Source organism: Petaurus breviceps, unplaced genomic scaffold, assembly GCF_028583685.1.
Source record: "Petaurus breviceps papuanus isolate PSGF00001 unplaced genomic scaffold, PetGlider_PUasm1.0 229, whole genome shotgun sequence".
Taxonomy (NCBI): domain Eukaryota; kingdom Metazoa; phylum Chordata; class Mammalia; order Diprotodontia; family Petauridae; genus Petaurus; species Petaurus breviceps.
Window position 1 is genome coordinate 32,284,027 of NW_027185903.1, and position 12,746 is coordinate 32,296,772.

The following is a 12,746-nucleotide window of genomic DNA, read 5'->3' on the forward strand; positions in this document are numbered from 1 at the left end:
TAAATCTGATTCATAGTGGGGATTTATATAGCCCTCATAGTAGGGTCAGCTGTGTTAGGAGATAATTCAGTGGGGCTGAAACTGATCATAGATGTACATGAAATCCATGTCTTAACTCTAAATACCTATGGGGTGCTATGTTGGGTCTCCAAAAGGAGACACCGGACAGGTAGTACAATGAGGAAAAAAACGTGATGAGATCTTCTACTCTGTGAAAGTATTAGTAGCAAAGTAACTGTGATGATAGAAATAGGGGTGAGGAATAATTTGTAGCTATACTGTACTCTGCATTGTGATGGATAAACCATCTGTGTTTGGAGAGGCATATTAAATTACCCAGTTTTGTTCCATTTTATTACTTTAGTTCTCATTAAACATTGAAAATTATGTTTACCCTCTCTGTTAATATTCACTTTCATGCCTGTTTCAATTTTTTTTATGGGGGAGTGTTTCCTACAATTATATTTAGCTTTAAAATATTTCAGAGAGGGGAAAGGTTTTCTTTTCAATGTAATAAAAAATATGCCTCTGATGTAGTGATACATTTTAATGTCTCTGGGTTTAAAACAAGTGAATTAAATCAGAATGAAATTTGCATATTCTTCAGTATTTAAAGTTCTTGGGCTTGTTATTGTTAGTATTTTGCTACTTAAGGATATAAACTCTACCTTAAGTGTAAAATTTTGACATCTTCGTAAGATCTTGAAACCAAGAAATGACCTGACTATCTGTAAACCCAGATGCACTAGGGAAAGAGGAAAAAAAAGGAAAAAAAAAAAAGCTACGTGCTGCAGCATATCAGCTTTTGTCAACCTGCCAGCAGTGGAATGTACCATGCTGCAAGGAGTCATAAGAATGAATTAGAAAACTCCGTGCTAGGAGGGAACCATCATCTTAAACACCTTTTTGAGTAGATGAGCTTGCATACATTGCAGTCCTGTTAAATGTACAGTCTCCCCGAGATTGAAATAGTGTTAAGATTAGTATAGATCAAAAAGATGAAGCAGGAGGGGTCTGGTGACATTATTCTGACTTGATTGGCTGGGGTGTATGATGTAATAGGTTACAGTGCAGCCCCTTATAGGTTTTAAAATGAATTCCAAGACACCATTACAAAGAGAGCCTGACTCTTTTCTTATAACTGAGCTTAACCAGGGAAACTCTTATACAAATGTACAATACTGTTTGGAATATGGAAGACCTGGATATAGACTGTTCTAAGACAGATATACATTGTGGCACAGACTTGATGTTTTACATAGAAATGGATCCTCCAGGTAATGCTGCAGTGTATGATTGTGTGTGGAGGGCTAGTTCATGTTAGTTTTTTGACAGCTGCTGTCAGATGTCCTCTTTAGATTTTTAGTCTTGATTTCTTTCTTTCTTTCTCTTTTTCACGGGTAAAAATGAGTTGGAACATAATAGAAATTTAAGAAATTGTTGGTTTTCATGTGAGGAGCCAGGATATTATGATAAATAATTATTATTACTTGGATTGAGGTGAATTAAATTCAGATTTTCTAGTTCTGTCTTTTATTATTTTTAATTCATTGCTGTTTGGGTCATGTTATTGTACATTGTTTTGCGGTTAAAATGTTGCATCCTTTTTGCTTCTGATCTTTGGGGTGGGTGGGGGGCAGGAGGCAGAATGTGAAAGAAAGCCCTGGTACTTTGCTGTGATAACACAATTACCATGTACTTTGAGCAAGAGCATTTAAAATAAAACAATACTTACAACTTAATTCCTGGCCTTGAAACTGTTCTGAGTCAAATATTCAGCTTTACTTGCTCATGTTTATTTTAAGGTGTTATAAAAACAGATAGGAGTTGGGCTTACATTTATTATTGTTTAATTTTTATGAAACATTAATTTATCTACACAAAGAGCTATAGAATTATTATTAAATAGAACCATTAAAAGAAGCTTTGAAACTTGAAACTTAAATCCCCCCTCCCCTAATTCAGGATTTATTTTGATTTTTTTAAACATCCCCGTCTCCCCTTCTAAATCCTGATTCCAGCTTTGTCCTTCCCCCTCCCTCCTTTCCCCAGCTAGTAATTCAGAAGTGCTGCAGTATCTTCCTTGGCACCCACTAGTGTATGTATGCTGCTTTGACATTGAGAAAGGGGGATGTGGTTTTTAATTAGGCTTGGCATTTGGAACACAATTTATTCAGCAGAATATTACGCTTAACACTAAGGATATTTAGGTCACAGATGGGTTTCGTAAAGTGGTTTTTGGCAGATCAGTGCACAAAATACTAAGGATCAGAGAAAACCTAATTCCTCTTCCTGAAACATACTGCTAGAGATGGGCTGTTTTTATTACCACAACAGCATTTGTGAAAGAGAGCAACCAAATTTCTCCTCGATAATTAAATAGGAAAAGGAAATTAAGCCAGACCATTTGATTCCTCATGGTCATATGTTGAGGATCTTATAATTGATGGAGTGAAACAGACACCAAGTTTATTATAAGCAAACTGGAAAATGTATTTTATTTTGAATTTTTGTCACTTGTCCGACTCAGTTTCTTTATTATACCTTGAATTCTTTTGATCCATACTTTGAAATATAGTACTCTGTCTCTTAAATAAAAATACTTGAGGTGTTTTCAGGAATTGCTATTTTCAGGGACTCTCTTTCCCAGTTTAATTCTTTGCATATACTGTAATGTCATTTGTCCAAAGAACGATAGGTATAGTTTTTATTCTGGACTTGTACTTGGGAGTGAAAATAAACTTTGTCTCCCCTCTCCATCCTTTGCAGCACTGCCTCCTAAGCCACCCAAACCCACTACTGTAACAGCTAACAACGGTATGAATAACAATATGTCCTTACAAGATGCAGAGTGGTACTGGGGAGACATCTCAAGGTAAGACAGCAGCACAAAATGTTGTATATATCCCATTTATGTTTCACATTATTAAGAACAGGAAAACTACTAGCCTGCCAGGGTCCATTTTTGAGATAGCTCCCAACATAAACATGAAGCATAATTGGCTGTGTTCCAGAGATGCCCAAAAAAAGTCACTGGGACTTGAGAAGCAATGAGGGCCTGATGCCTTATGAAATTAAATACTTTCAGAGCTTTATTATTGTCTGACATGCCTAGGAAGAGCTTAAATTAAAAGGGCAGTGCCTAGAGACAGAGTAAAAAGTCAGACCTTCTGCTTAAGAGCAAAACTTGCGAGATTTAATCCTCTCATTTATGCCATAAATGAACACTGATTTTGAAAGCCTGTGTCGTGACGAAGGAGGTCCTTCCTAGCCATGTCAATTGTTCAGAGATGTTAGAATAGTTAGAAAGAACTTTTTGTAAGGATTCCAGCAGTGAGACTATTGAGTACATTTTTATCTTTCGTGTCGTTGTACTTGCTTTTACAGAGACATTTAAGTGAGAGGGGAAAAAATATCGCAGTGTCTAAATAAAACACAGAATAAAGAGATTTAATCTGGAAAGAAAAAAAAAATTTACAGTTGTGAAACCAGAACAGCTATGTCACAGAAATGAGCATTTATTGTTGTTACTCTTTGTACTTTAGGGAAGAAGTAAATGAAAAGCTACGTGATACAGCAGATGGTACCTTTTTGGTTCGAGATGCATCCACCAAAATGCATGGTGACTATACTCTTACACTTAGGTAAGATTGCATGTAATTGAGATGAGCACTTAGGCTGACTTTAAAACACTTTCCTGAATAGGAAAAGTTGCACTTTAGAGATTAATACTGTTTTCGCATATTTTGTTCACAGGAAAGGAGGAAATAACAAATTAATCAAAATATTTCACCGAGATGGGAAATATGGCTTCTCTGACCCATTGACTTTCAATTCTGTGGTTGAACTGATAAACCACTACCGGAATGAATCTCTAGCTCAGTATAATCCCAAACTGGATGTGAAATTACTTTATCCAGTATCCAAGTACCAACAGGTAAATGACTGCAGTTACTGACTAGACTTTGACAAGACATTGCTTGCAAATCACTTAAATATTTCAAAATATGGCAAAAAAATATTGTTGAAGTAGTACACCAATTTATATTTGTAATCATGCCTGAAAATTTTATAATTGAGAAGGCCCTTTCTTTTTTACAAATAGTTAAATGAAATTTTGCATGTTCCTATCGAGTTTTTTTAAATAAGGGCCAAATTTTCCCAAGTTATGACTTTAATAATAAATTTAGTGTGCAAAATGCTAACTCAGGTAAAAAAATTTAATCTCTTTTCTAGGATCAAGTAGTAAAAGAAGATAATATTGAAGCTGTAGGAAAGAAGTTACATGAATATAACACTCAATTCCAAGAAAAAAGCAGAGAATATGATCGATTATATGAAGATTATACCCGTACATCTCAGGTAAGTTATTCATAAAGCCAGACTTGCACTTCAGAATTCTTGGTTATTGGACTTTTAAGCTGGTCACCAACTGGCAAGCACTGGCTTTGGGAGCGAGAAGGCGTGGGTTTGGCTTCATTCATTGTCAGTCACTCACTAGCTGTGTGATACTGGACAAATTAATCCTCCTCTCTGGGCCTCAGTTTCCCTATCTGTAAAATGAAGGGTCTGAATTAGATGACATCTAACACTTAATGAGACTCCTATGATCCTATACTTATCTTTAAAAAAATAAAAAAGGAATAAAAAAGAGAAACAAAAATCTGAGGAGTAAATTGTGTGTGTATGATGTTATTTATAATAATATATAATTGATATTCTTCTGATCCTAGTGATATATTTATCTTTTTAAAAAACTGAGGAGCAAGTATATATGTCTAATATATAATTTAAACACAATAAATGTAATTATATAATATATGAAAATCTGTTATTTGTCCTTTTTATTTATTTATTTATCTATATATCACTAGGATCCTAGGTGTTCTGATTAAGCATTGGAAGTCATCTAGTCATCCAAGTCATCTTTGAAATTATATGTTGGTGTGTGTGTGTATGTGTATGCATGTATGTATGTGCATATGTATGCATGTACATATTCATGTACACATCCATCCCAAAAGATTCTCTGAGATTGGTCTCTCCCACTTGTCTCTTTGCAAACCCTTATCTGGGGCAGACTGTAGGAGGTAGGGAAGGACATGAATGCCATAAGATACTGATTCACAGTGGGATAGATAGCTGACAGCTGAAGGAAAGGCTGCAGGGCTCTTCTTCCTTTGCGGGTTCTATAGGTGAAGCACAGGTGTGTGGTCTGTTGATTTCATTGATTTGGAACATTACCCATAAAGCCATCTTGCCTGCACTAAGTATTTGACTCTAGCAGAAACTTTCACTGTTTTCTGAGTTTAATGAATTATATTATATGGGAGATAGATACAAAGTTTAACTAAGACAGAATTTCTGCCCCCATAAAGTTTGCAATATTTTTTTGTTCCGTAGTTTCAGTCAAGTCTGATTCTTTGTGACCCCGTTTGGGGTTTCCTTGGCAAAGACACTGGAGTGGTTTGCCATTTCAAAATCTTCTCCAGCTCATTTTACAAATGAGGAAACTGAGGCAAACAGGGTTAAGTGACTTGGCCAGCACACAGCTAGTAAGAGACTGAGGCGAGATTAGAATTCAGATCTTCCTGGTTCCAGGCTTAGTACTCTACTTTGCAATATACCACTCAAATGAATGAAGCCAGTTTATCATTTTGTCTGTGTTTTGCTACTGAATGGAAATTGTCTGCTTCATCTGAAGCATCAATTCTTATTTAAAAAACTAAAATTGCGTTGCAGGAAATCCAAATGAAAAGAACAGCTATCGAAGCATTTAATGAAACAATAAAGATATTTGAAGAACAGTGCCAAACCCAGGAACGGTACAGCAAAGAATACATAGAAAAGTTTAAACGTGAAGGAAATGAAAAAGAAATACAAAGGTCAGTGGGTAGTTAAAGGGTTAATGTTTCTTTTTGGTCAGAAGTCCTTCAGTTCTTCTGTTAATCTCCAGAAGTCCCAGACAGCTTTCTCTGTGGCACATAGTTTAGAAATGGCACAGGGGGTGCTGAGGACTGTGATGTCCTATATGCAGCCGGGGCAAAGATTGTTATCAACTTTATAGAAACCCCATATGCCCATATGATGAGCCCACTGTCTGACAAGCCTGTTTCTTCCCTCCAGGATTATGCATAATTATGAAAAGTTAAAGTCTCGAATCAGTGAAATTGTGGATAGTAGACGAAGGTTAGAGGAGGATTTGAAGAAGCAAGCTGCTGAGTATCGAGAGATTGACAAACGGATGAACAGCATTAAGCCAGATCTCATTCAACTGAGGAAGACAAGGGACCAATACTTAATGTAAGAGAATCGGATTGAAAGCTAACTAAGGGAGCTGTTTGTAGGTGATGTGTTTTATATAATTATACCCTGACCTTGATTTTTAATTTTTTTTTAAATTATAGGTGGTTGACTCAAAAAGGTGTCCGACAAAAGAAGTTGAATGAATGGCTGGGCAATGAAAATACAGAAGAGTAAGTATATATTGACTACAGGGATATTGTCAAGAAATTTCTTAGCTCTGGGTAGAGGCCATAGGTCTTGAGGCCCGAATCAGTAACTTGGACATATAGAAGGCTGAAAAAAAGTGGGCAAATTATTTGCACTTCTCTAATGAACAGAAAGCTCAGATCTTTAATTGGTTCTTGAGGATGGGATAAATGGCCCTTGGAACACAGATTTAGGATATAAATAAATAGAGATTAGGGATCATAGATTTAGCATACCATAAAGGACCTTAGGAGTCATCTAGTCCAACCCACTCCTTTTACAAAGGAAGGAACAGAGGCCCAGTTTTTTTCTGTCAATGAAGCAGGCAAAGATGAAGTGACTTTCCCTAGGTCATACCTATCTTAAATGTCAGGACCAGGATTCATATCCAGTTCCTCTGATCCCAAAGTTCATGTTTTCATGGTGCAGTGGGCCTGGGAGATAAGAAGACCTGAGTTCAGATGCAGCCTTCTCCAGTTTGCTCAGCTGTAACCTACCTCCCAGCAACAGATGAGACGGGATTTGTACCTTATATTTGCATAGTTCCTTTCATTTCTCAAAGCACTTTTGGATTGCTTTATTAGATGTCTTCTTTTCTGGGAGACCAGGGAATTAGTTTGGAACAGCTTCCAAGATAAACTAGTAAACTCTCTCCTATTTATACAGAACTCAACTAGACAGAAAGTTTAAATAAGCAGCATTTTTTCTCTCTCTCTTGTAACATGATTGTGTATATTCATAATGGTGACTGTGAAGAAAGTATAGAGATCCAAAAGTGCTTTCTGAAAGAAACCAACAGAGGAAAAATTAGGTTCTTTTTGTATTTAGAATTGTTTTCGTTCTTTGAAAACTGATGACTTGGAGTTAATGAAAATAGTCCATCCCCCAAACATTGTGAACAAACAGTAGTTTATTGTACTCATTTTTTGCTGTTGGGATTGTACGTGGAGTTCTTTGGTAGTAGGCACCGATGGTTATCTGGGAGTGGGTTGTTCAGGGGGCATGTAAGATAGTAACTCATACCATTTCAGGATCTCTAGCAGTTGACCATTCTGTAATAAGAATGATACGACTTTTCAGCCAAATCCTTTTCTTGCCCCACAGTGAGACTGGACTGATCCTTATGTCTAGGCTATAAGGGAGATATAGCGAAGGCTATGCTCAGACCACAGCAAAAGGAAAGCTTTAGTCTGAGAAGATTAATTCTGGATTTGGCTTCAAAGCATTCAGGTTCAAGTTGACTGCTACTTTTGTGACCTTGGGCAAGTCATTTAAAACCCTTTGGGCCTTGAGAGCATCTAGGTGGTGCAGTGAGTAAAGCACTGGCCCCGGAGTCAGGAGGACCTGAGTTCGGTTCCGGCCTCAGACACTTAACACCCACACAAAAAACTAGCTGTGTAACCTTGGGCAAGTTACTTAACCCCAATTGCCCTCCAAAAGGCAAAAAAAAAACACCAAAAAACCTTTGGACCTCAGTTTCCCTATCTGTTAAAACCAGAGGTTGGATTAGTGGGCCCCCTAAGATTCCTTTCCACTCTTCATCTCTGATCCTGTTTTGTGGATGTGGGAAGGCCATCCACAAACAGTAATGCTGAGTGCCCTTCACAGATTAGAGTGGCCAAGAAGCTGCGCTGATGTGCATCTTAAACATAAACAACCCTTTCTGTTTCTGTGTAGCCAATATTCAATGGTGGAAGATGACGAGGACTTGCCGCACCATGATGAGAGGACGTGGAATGTGGGCAGCAGCAACCGGAGCAAGGCAGAGAACCTCTTGCGTGGCAAAAGGGACGGCACCTTCCTGGTCCGAGAGAGCAGCAAGCAGGGCTGTTTTGCTTGCTCCGTAGTGTATGTATCTCTAGTGAATTTTATTTTGTCCTAGACCCTTCTCAAGGGCAGTATCCGTTCAGTCGGTTGCTATATGTCGGACAAACGGTATTCGATGTTGCTGGGGATCAGAGGAATAAAGGTGACCTAGACCTTGTGTTTGAGGGCTTGACCCACAGACAGCAGGGATCCCAGGGGAGGGCGGCACTGTCAGCTGATCCTGACTGAGGCCTTATTGGGGCGCTGGTCAGCAGATCAGACTCGATGGCACTCTAACGAGTCAACTGTGCATTCCCTTCATTTTAGTACATGTTGAAGATGTCTTTTCAATAGTTTGAGGGTAGCCTTGAAAAATCAGCTTTAATTTGTATAGGTTACCTTAGTGGTGAAGACGGTGATAAAGAGACCATCTTCTACATAATTAAGAACATCTTTTTGTGGGTAACAGGGTTTGACAAGAACTTTGAGGACAAGGTTTCCCATGTATTTTTCCATACATTGCTTCATTTTAGCTTTACCACAACCCAGTGAAGTGTTGAGTATGAACAGGGATTATCCCCATTTTATAGCTGAGAAAACTGTAGTTCTTAGGAGCAAGGTGACTTTCTCATGGTTGTGTAATTCATTAGTTTCAGGTAGGATTTGAAAACAGGTCTCCTTGGTTCTGAGTTCAGAGCTCTATCTACCATGTCACACTGGAGTATTTCATAATAGCTAATATTTATAGAGCTCCTACTGTGTGACAGACACTGTTCTCAGTGCTTTACAGTTATTACATCATTTGATCCTCACAGCAGTCCTAGGAGTCAGGTGCTGTTATATCCCCATTTCACTGATGAGACTGAGGCAAACAAGTGACTCGCCCAAGGGTCACACACCTAGTTATGTATCTGAGGCTGGATTTGAACTCGGGTCTTCCTGGCTCCAGGCCAGACACTCTTTGCATTGTACTACCTAGTTGACTTAATATCAGACACTAATAGTTTAAGAGTAGGCACTAAGCTATTTAGTAAAGGAGAGTATTTTGGGGGAGAGGACAGCACGTACCATGTTAATTTAGAGAAGTCCATAACTTTTAGGCAGTTTCTTAACCTTTTTTTTTAATTGCTTCTTTTTTCCTGCTCTGTAATTGTAAAGTTAAGAAAATTAAGTTTTTCATAAACTCAGAACTCAGAATAACATTTCCCTTTCTTTCTCTCCTTTCTAGGGTGGATGGTGAAGTAAAGCACTGCGTGATAAACAAAACGCCAACGGGGTATGGATTTGCAGAGCCATATAACTTGTACAACTCTCTGAAAGAGCTGGTGCTACATTACCAACACACATCCCTTGTTCAGCACAACGACTCTCTCAATGTCACCTTAGCCTACCCAGTCAATGCACAGCAGAGGCGATGAAGAGCTCCTACTGTCTCTTTACCTAAAGTTCCACCACACCGAGGCCTCTGGAAAGCAAAGGGCTCCCCCTGTCCCCTCCTCAGCCTAACCTGTGATTTTGAGCTGCAGAAACAAAGCTGTCTGTCTTCAGATAGGACTAGAGCTTTCTTTGGGGGAAAAAAAAGGACGTGGGGGGAGAATGCAGCCTTGTGCTGTGACCATATGTTTCAAATCCGGAGTGTTTTTTTTTTTGTTTGTTTGTTTGTTTTTGTTTTTTATTTAAAAAACACGAAGAGGAAAAAAAATGCTAAATCTCTGCCTGCAGGGACATAGAGGCCTTTAACTAACATGGTGCTTGTTTACGCTTTCTGAAGCTTTACCAGCCTGACGTTTGGACTGTGTGGACCGAGGGGCTGGCAGGGCTCAGCCAGCCCTGCTGTGAGAATCGATCAGTCCAGCCTGGATTGGGTTTTGGCAAGCCACTGTGCTCAGTGGACCCAGACACACGGCACTGTGGATTATTTCATTTTTCTGATGAATGAATGAATGAATATGTAGCAGAAAGACACTTCCATTTATAAGGGACACTTTAAGAGGGACACTTGAAGAAAACTTTGGTTTCATGTTTGTTCGGAGGAATTGCTATAGTTGCCAAGTGCCAGGAAGTGTTTTGTTTAGACTTTAAAACAAAACAAAACAAAAAAAAGGAAAAAAAAAACCCACCACCACCACCAAACCATCCAGTTTGGAGAAATCAAGTTTGGAGAAATAAGACTTTAAATGAAATACAGTATATATATATATATACATATATATATATATATAATATGTACATAATATTGGATGACTAACTATCAAAACCTATCAAAACCAAACAAGCTTCTCTTTTTGTTTTGCTGAAGGCTAAATCTTTAGTGCTATGCAATTCTTTCTTTTCGTTAAATTGTATTTCACTTTAAATGTACCTTCAGAATAAGCTCCCTCTTTTCTAGGTTTTGTTGCTTGAAAATGTTGTTTTCCCTGATTTTTTATTAATATTCATTTTGTTATTTTTTTTTTAAAGAAATGTACAGGTTGCCAGTAAAAATTGGCTTCAGATTTAAAACTATGAAATATTTTACAGTTTTCCTTGTACAGAATACTTGGCTGTTAGCCCAAGGTTAAAAAGTTCATAACAGATTTTTGGACTAAATGTTTTGTTGGGCAGTGCCTGATAAGCTTCAAAGCTGCTTTATTCAATAAAAAAAATATATGAATATTACAAAGTATCATTGAAGTCCAACAATATTGTTTTAAGACTCTTAAAAATACGGTACCTGACAATGTTTGTTTAAAAGAACATTGTAAGCTTCTTGTGTTTGGTGGGGTGGGGTGGAAAGGGGAAAGATGGGAAAGGAGGGAAGGGTGGTTTGCACCTTCTCCTTCCATTAATGATTTCAGAGAACAAATGATTTAATTTGTTTTAGTCTTTTCCAAACCCTTTTGATTTATTACTCATAGCCAATTAAATGATAGTCTAACCGACCACTGCAACCCTTAAGCTTCACCCAGCTGGTCAGATATTTCAGTTTTTAGGAAAGAAGTTTCTTAAGAATGTTTTTCTGTTTTTCATAGAGAAATACCTAAGTTTTTTGGGGCACCTATTTGTGGTCAATTAAAGGTGAGCCTTTGTGATTGAGAAGAATATGATTGTTGCAAAGTTATCCCATTTTCTAAAGCAATTAGAAGGAAAGGAAGGTTCTAAAAAGCATTTTGACTATGGTGGTGGCACCAGGTATATTCCAGCTGATCATTTTTTTGGGTACAAGAACCAAAGATGTGTCATCATCATTGCCCACACTGCATCAGTGGTATGACCATTCCAGAAGTCTTGTCACTGCCCTTTCCTGTTCATCCAGATAATTGTTTCTGACTTTGTAGGAGGGAATAGGGATAGTCTGGTAGAGTTATCCTTCCAATTTTAGGATAGGCAGAGGTATATTTTCCTTAATTTACATATGCAAGATCTATTTTGATTAATAGGATTTGTAGATGTACTGAGAGGAATAAATCCTAGTAGATTTGCTGGTCACTGTCCAAACTAATTAACACAAGAGTCTGAAGATATCATTTTAACTTTGGACATGCTGTTAAGAGATTGGTTTAATTCATCTACATTTCATTTGCCTTTCCACTTCTGTTTCTGTGAATATTTTTTTAGTTGCTTTTGGAAACCAGCAATTGACTTCATTTTCTCCAGAATGTTTTCTCTCTCAAATTGAAACCGTTCACGTATATAAGATGAAAGTTCATGTTCACTCTTATGTCCAGAACTGTCAGTCCAAAAACTTAAATAAATTTTTCTGAGCTGCACAAAACTATTTATTATCTCCCTCTCCTTTCCAGACGGATCAGAATTCATCTGGACTAAATTCTATTAACAATGTTACTTTATGACCAGTTTGGGGGAGATAGGGTTGGGTAAGGTCTCGTGTGGCACAAAAATATAACAATTAGTGTGTAGAAGTTAAACTAGCTTTCATTGCAGCCCGGATATAGCAAGTGAAATTTCATGTTTCAAGAAATAAAGGCAGATCAGAGATGAATTACATTCCATAGGCAAACACACATAAACAAAATTGTTGTTTTTACTTATAAGAATTTTTCTCGATATGATACCAATAGAAATGTTGGTATTCCAACATTTACTTTCCTTGTAGCTATCAAGCACATTTGCAGAAGTTTTTATTATCATCTTATTAAATAATGAGGCAGAATTCATAGCAACATATCGTAGCAAGTTATGCCATATATACGGAATTGCAGCTCTGCCAAATGCCTCTGTGATCGCTGAGTTGCATGCCCATCATAGTTGTACTTCCACACATTTCACCAGCATTCTGCAATGTCCTTTCAGTTAAATCCAAGTCAGTGCTAACAAAAACTAAATTGAAGCTTCTTGTAGACGTTAGTTGGTCATACATATATTAGAGCTACTTCTGAGAACTATTTTATCCTCCTAATTTTTCCGATCCACTCAATATCCCTAAAAAGAAAAACTAAAAACTAAGG

The 12,746-nt window shown here is 37.5% G+C and overlaps 1 protein-coding gene across 4 annotated transcripts in view; it reads left to right on the top strand.

The window, feature by feature from the left end:
* Positions 1-10,963, top strand: part of PIK3R1 (phosphoinositide-3-kinase regulatory subunit 1) — a 98,330-nt gene extending 87,367 nt beyond the window's left edge. For 3 of the 4 annotated variants that reach the window (XM_069096446.1, XM_069096447.1, XM_069096448.1), the window contains 9 exons: positions 2,770-2,875; positions 3,546-3,644; positions 3,757-3,937; positions 4,237-4,362; positions 5,743-5,885; positions 6,127-6,303; positions 6,408-6,476; positions 8,170-8,340; positions 9,527-10,963. In XM_069096446.1, the coding sequence (XP_068952547.1) occupies positions 2,770-2,875; positions 3,546-3,644; positions 3,757-3,937; positions 4,237-4,362; positions 5,743-5,885; positions 6,127-6,303; positions 6,408-6,476; positions 8,170-8,340; positions 9,527-9,716 (1,262 nt within the window). In that variant the 3' untranslated portion in view covers positions 9,717-10,963. Of the gene's footprint in view, positions 1-1,089; positions 1,278-2,769; positions 2,876-3,545; positions 3,645-3,756; positions 3,938-4,236; positions 4,363-5,742; positions 5,886-6,126; positions 6,304-6,407; positions 6,477-8,169; positions 8,341-9,526 lie in introns of those variants that run through there. The other variant, XM_069096449.1, reaches the window with a different exon arrangement.
* Positions 10,964-12,746: the final 1,783 nt, after the last annotated feature.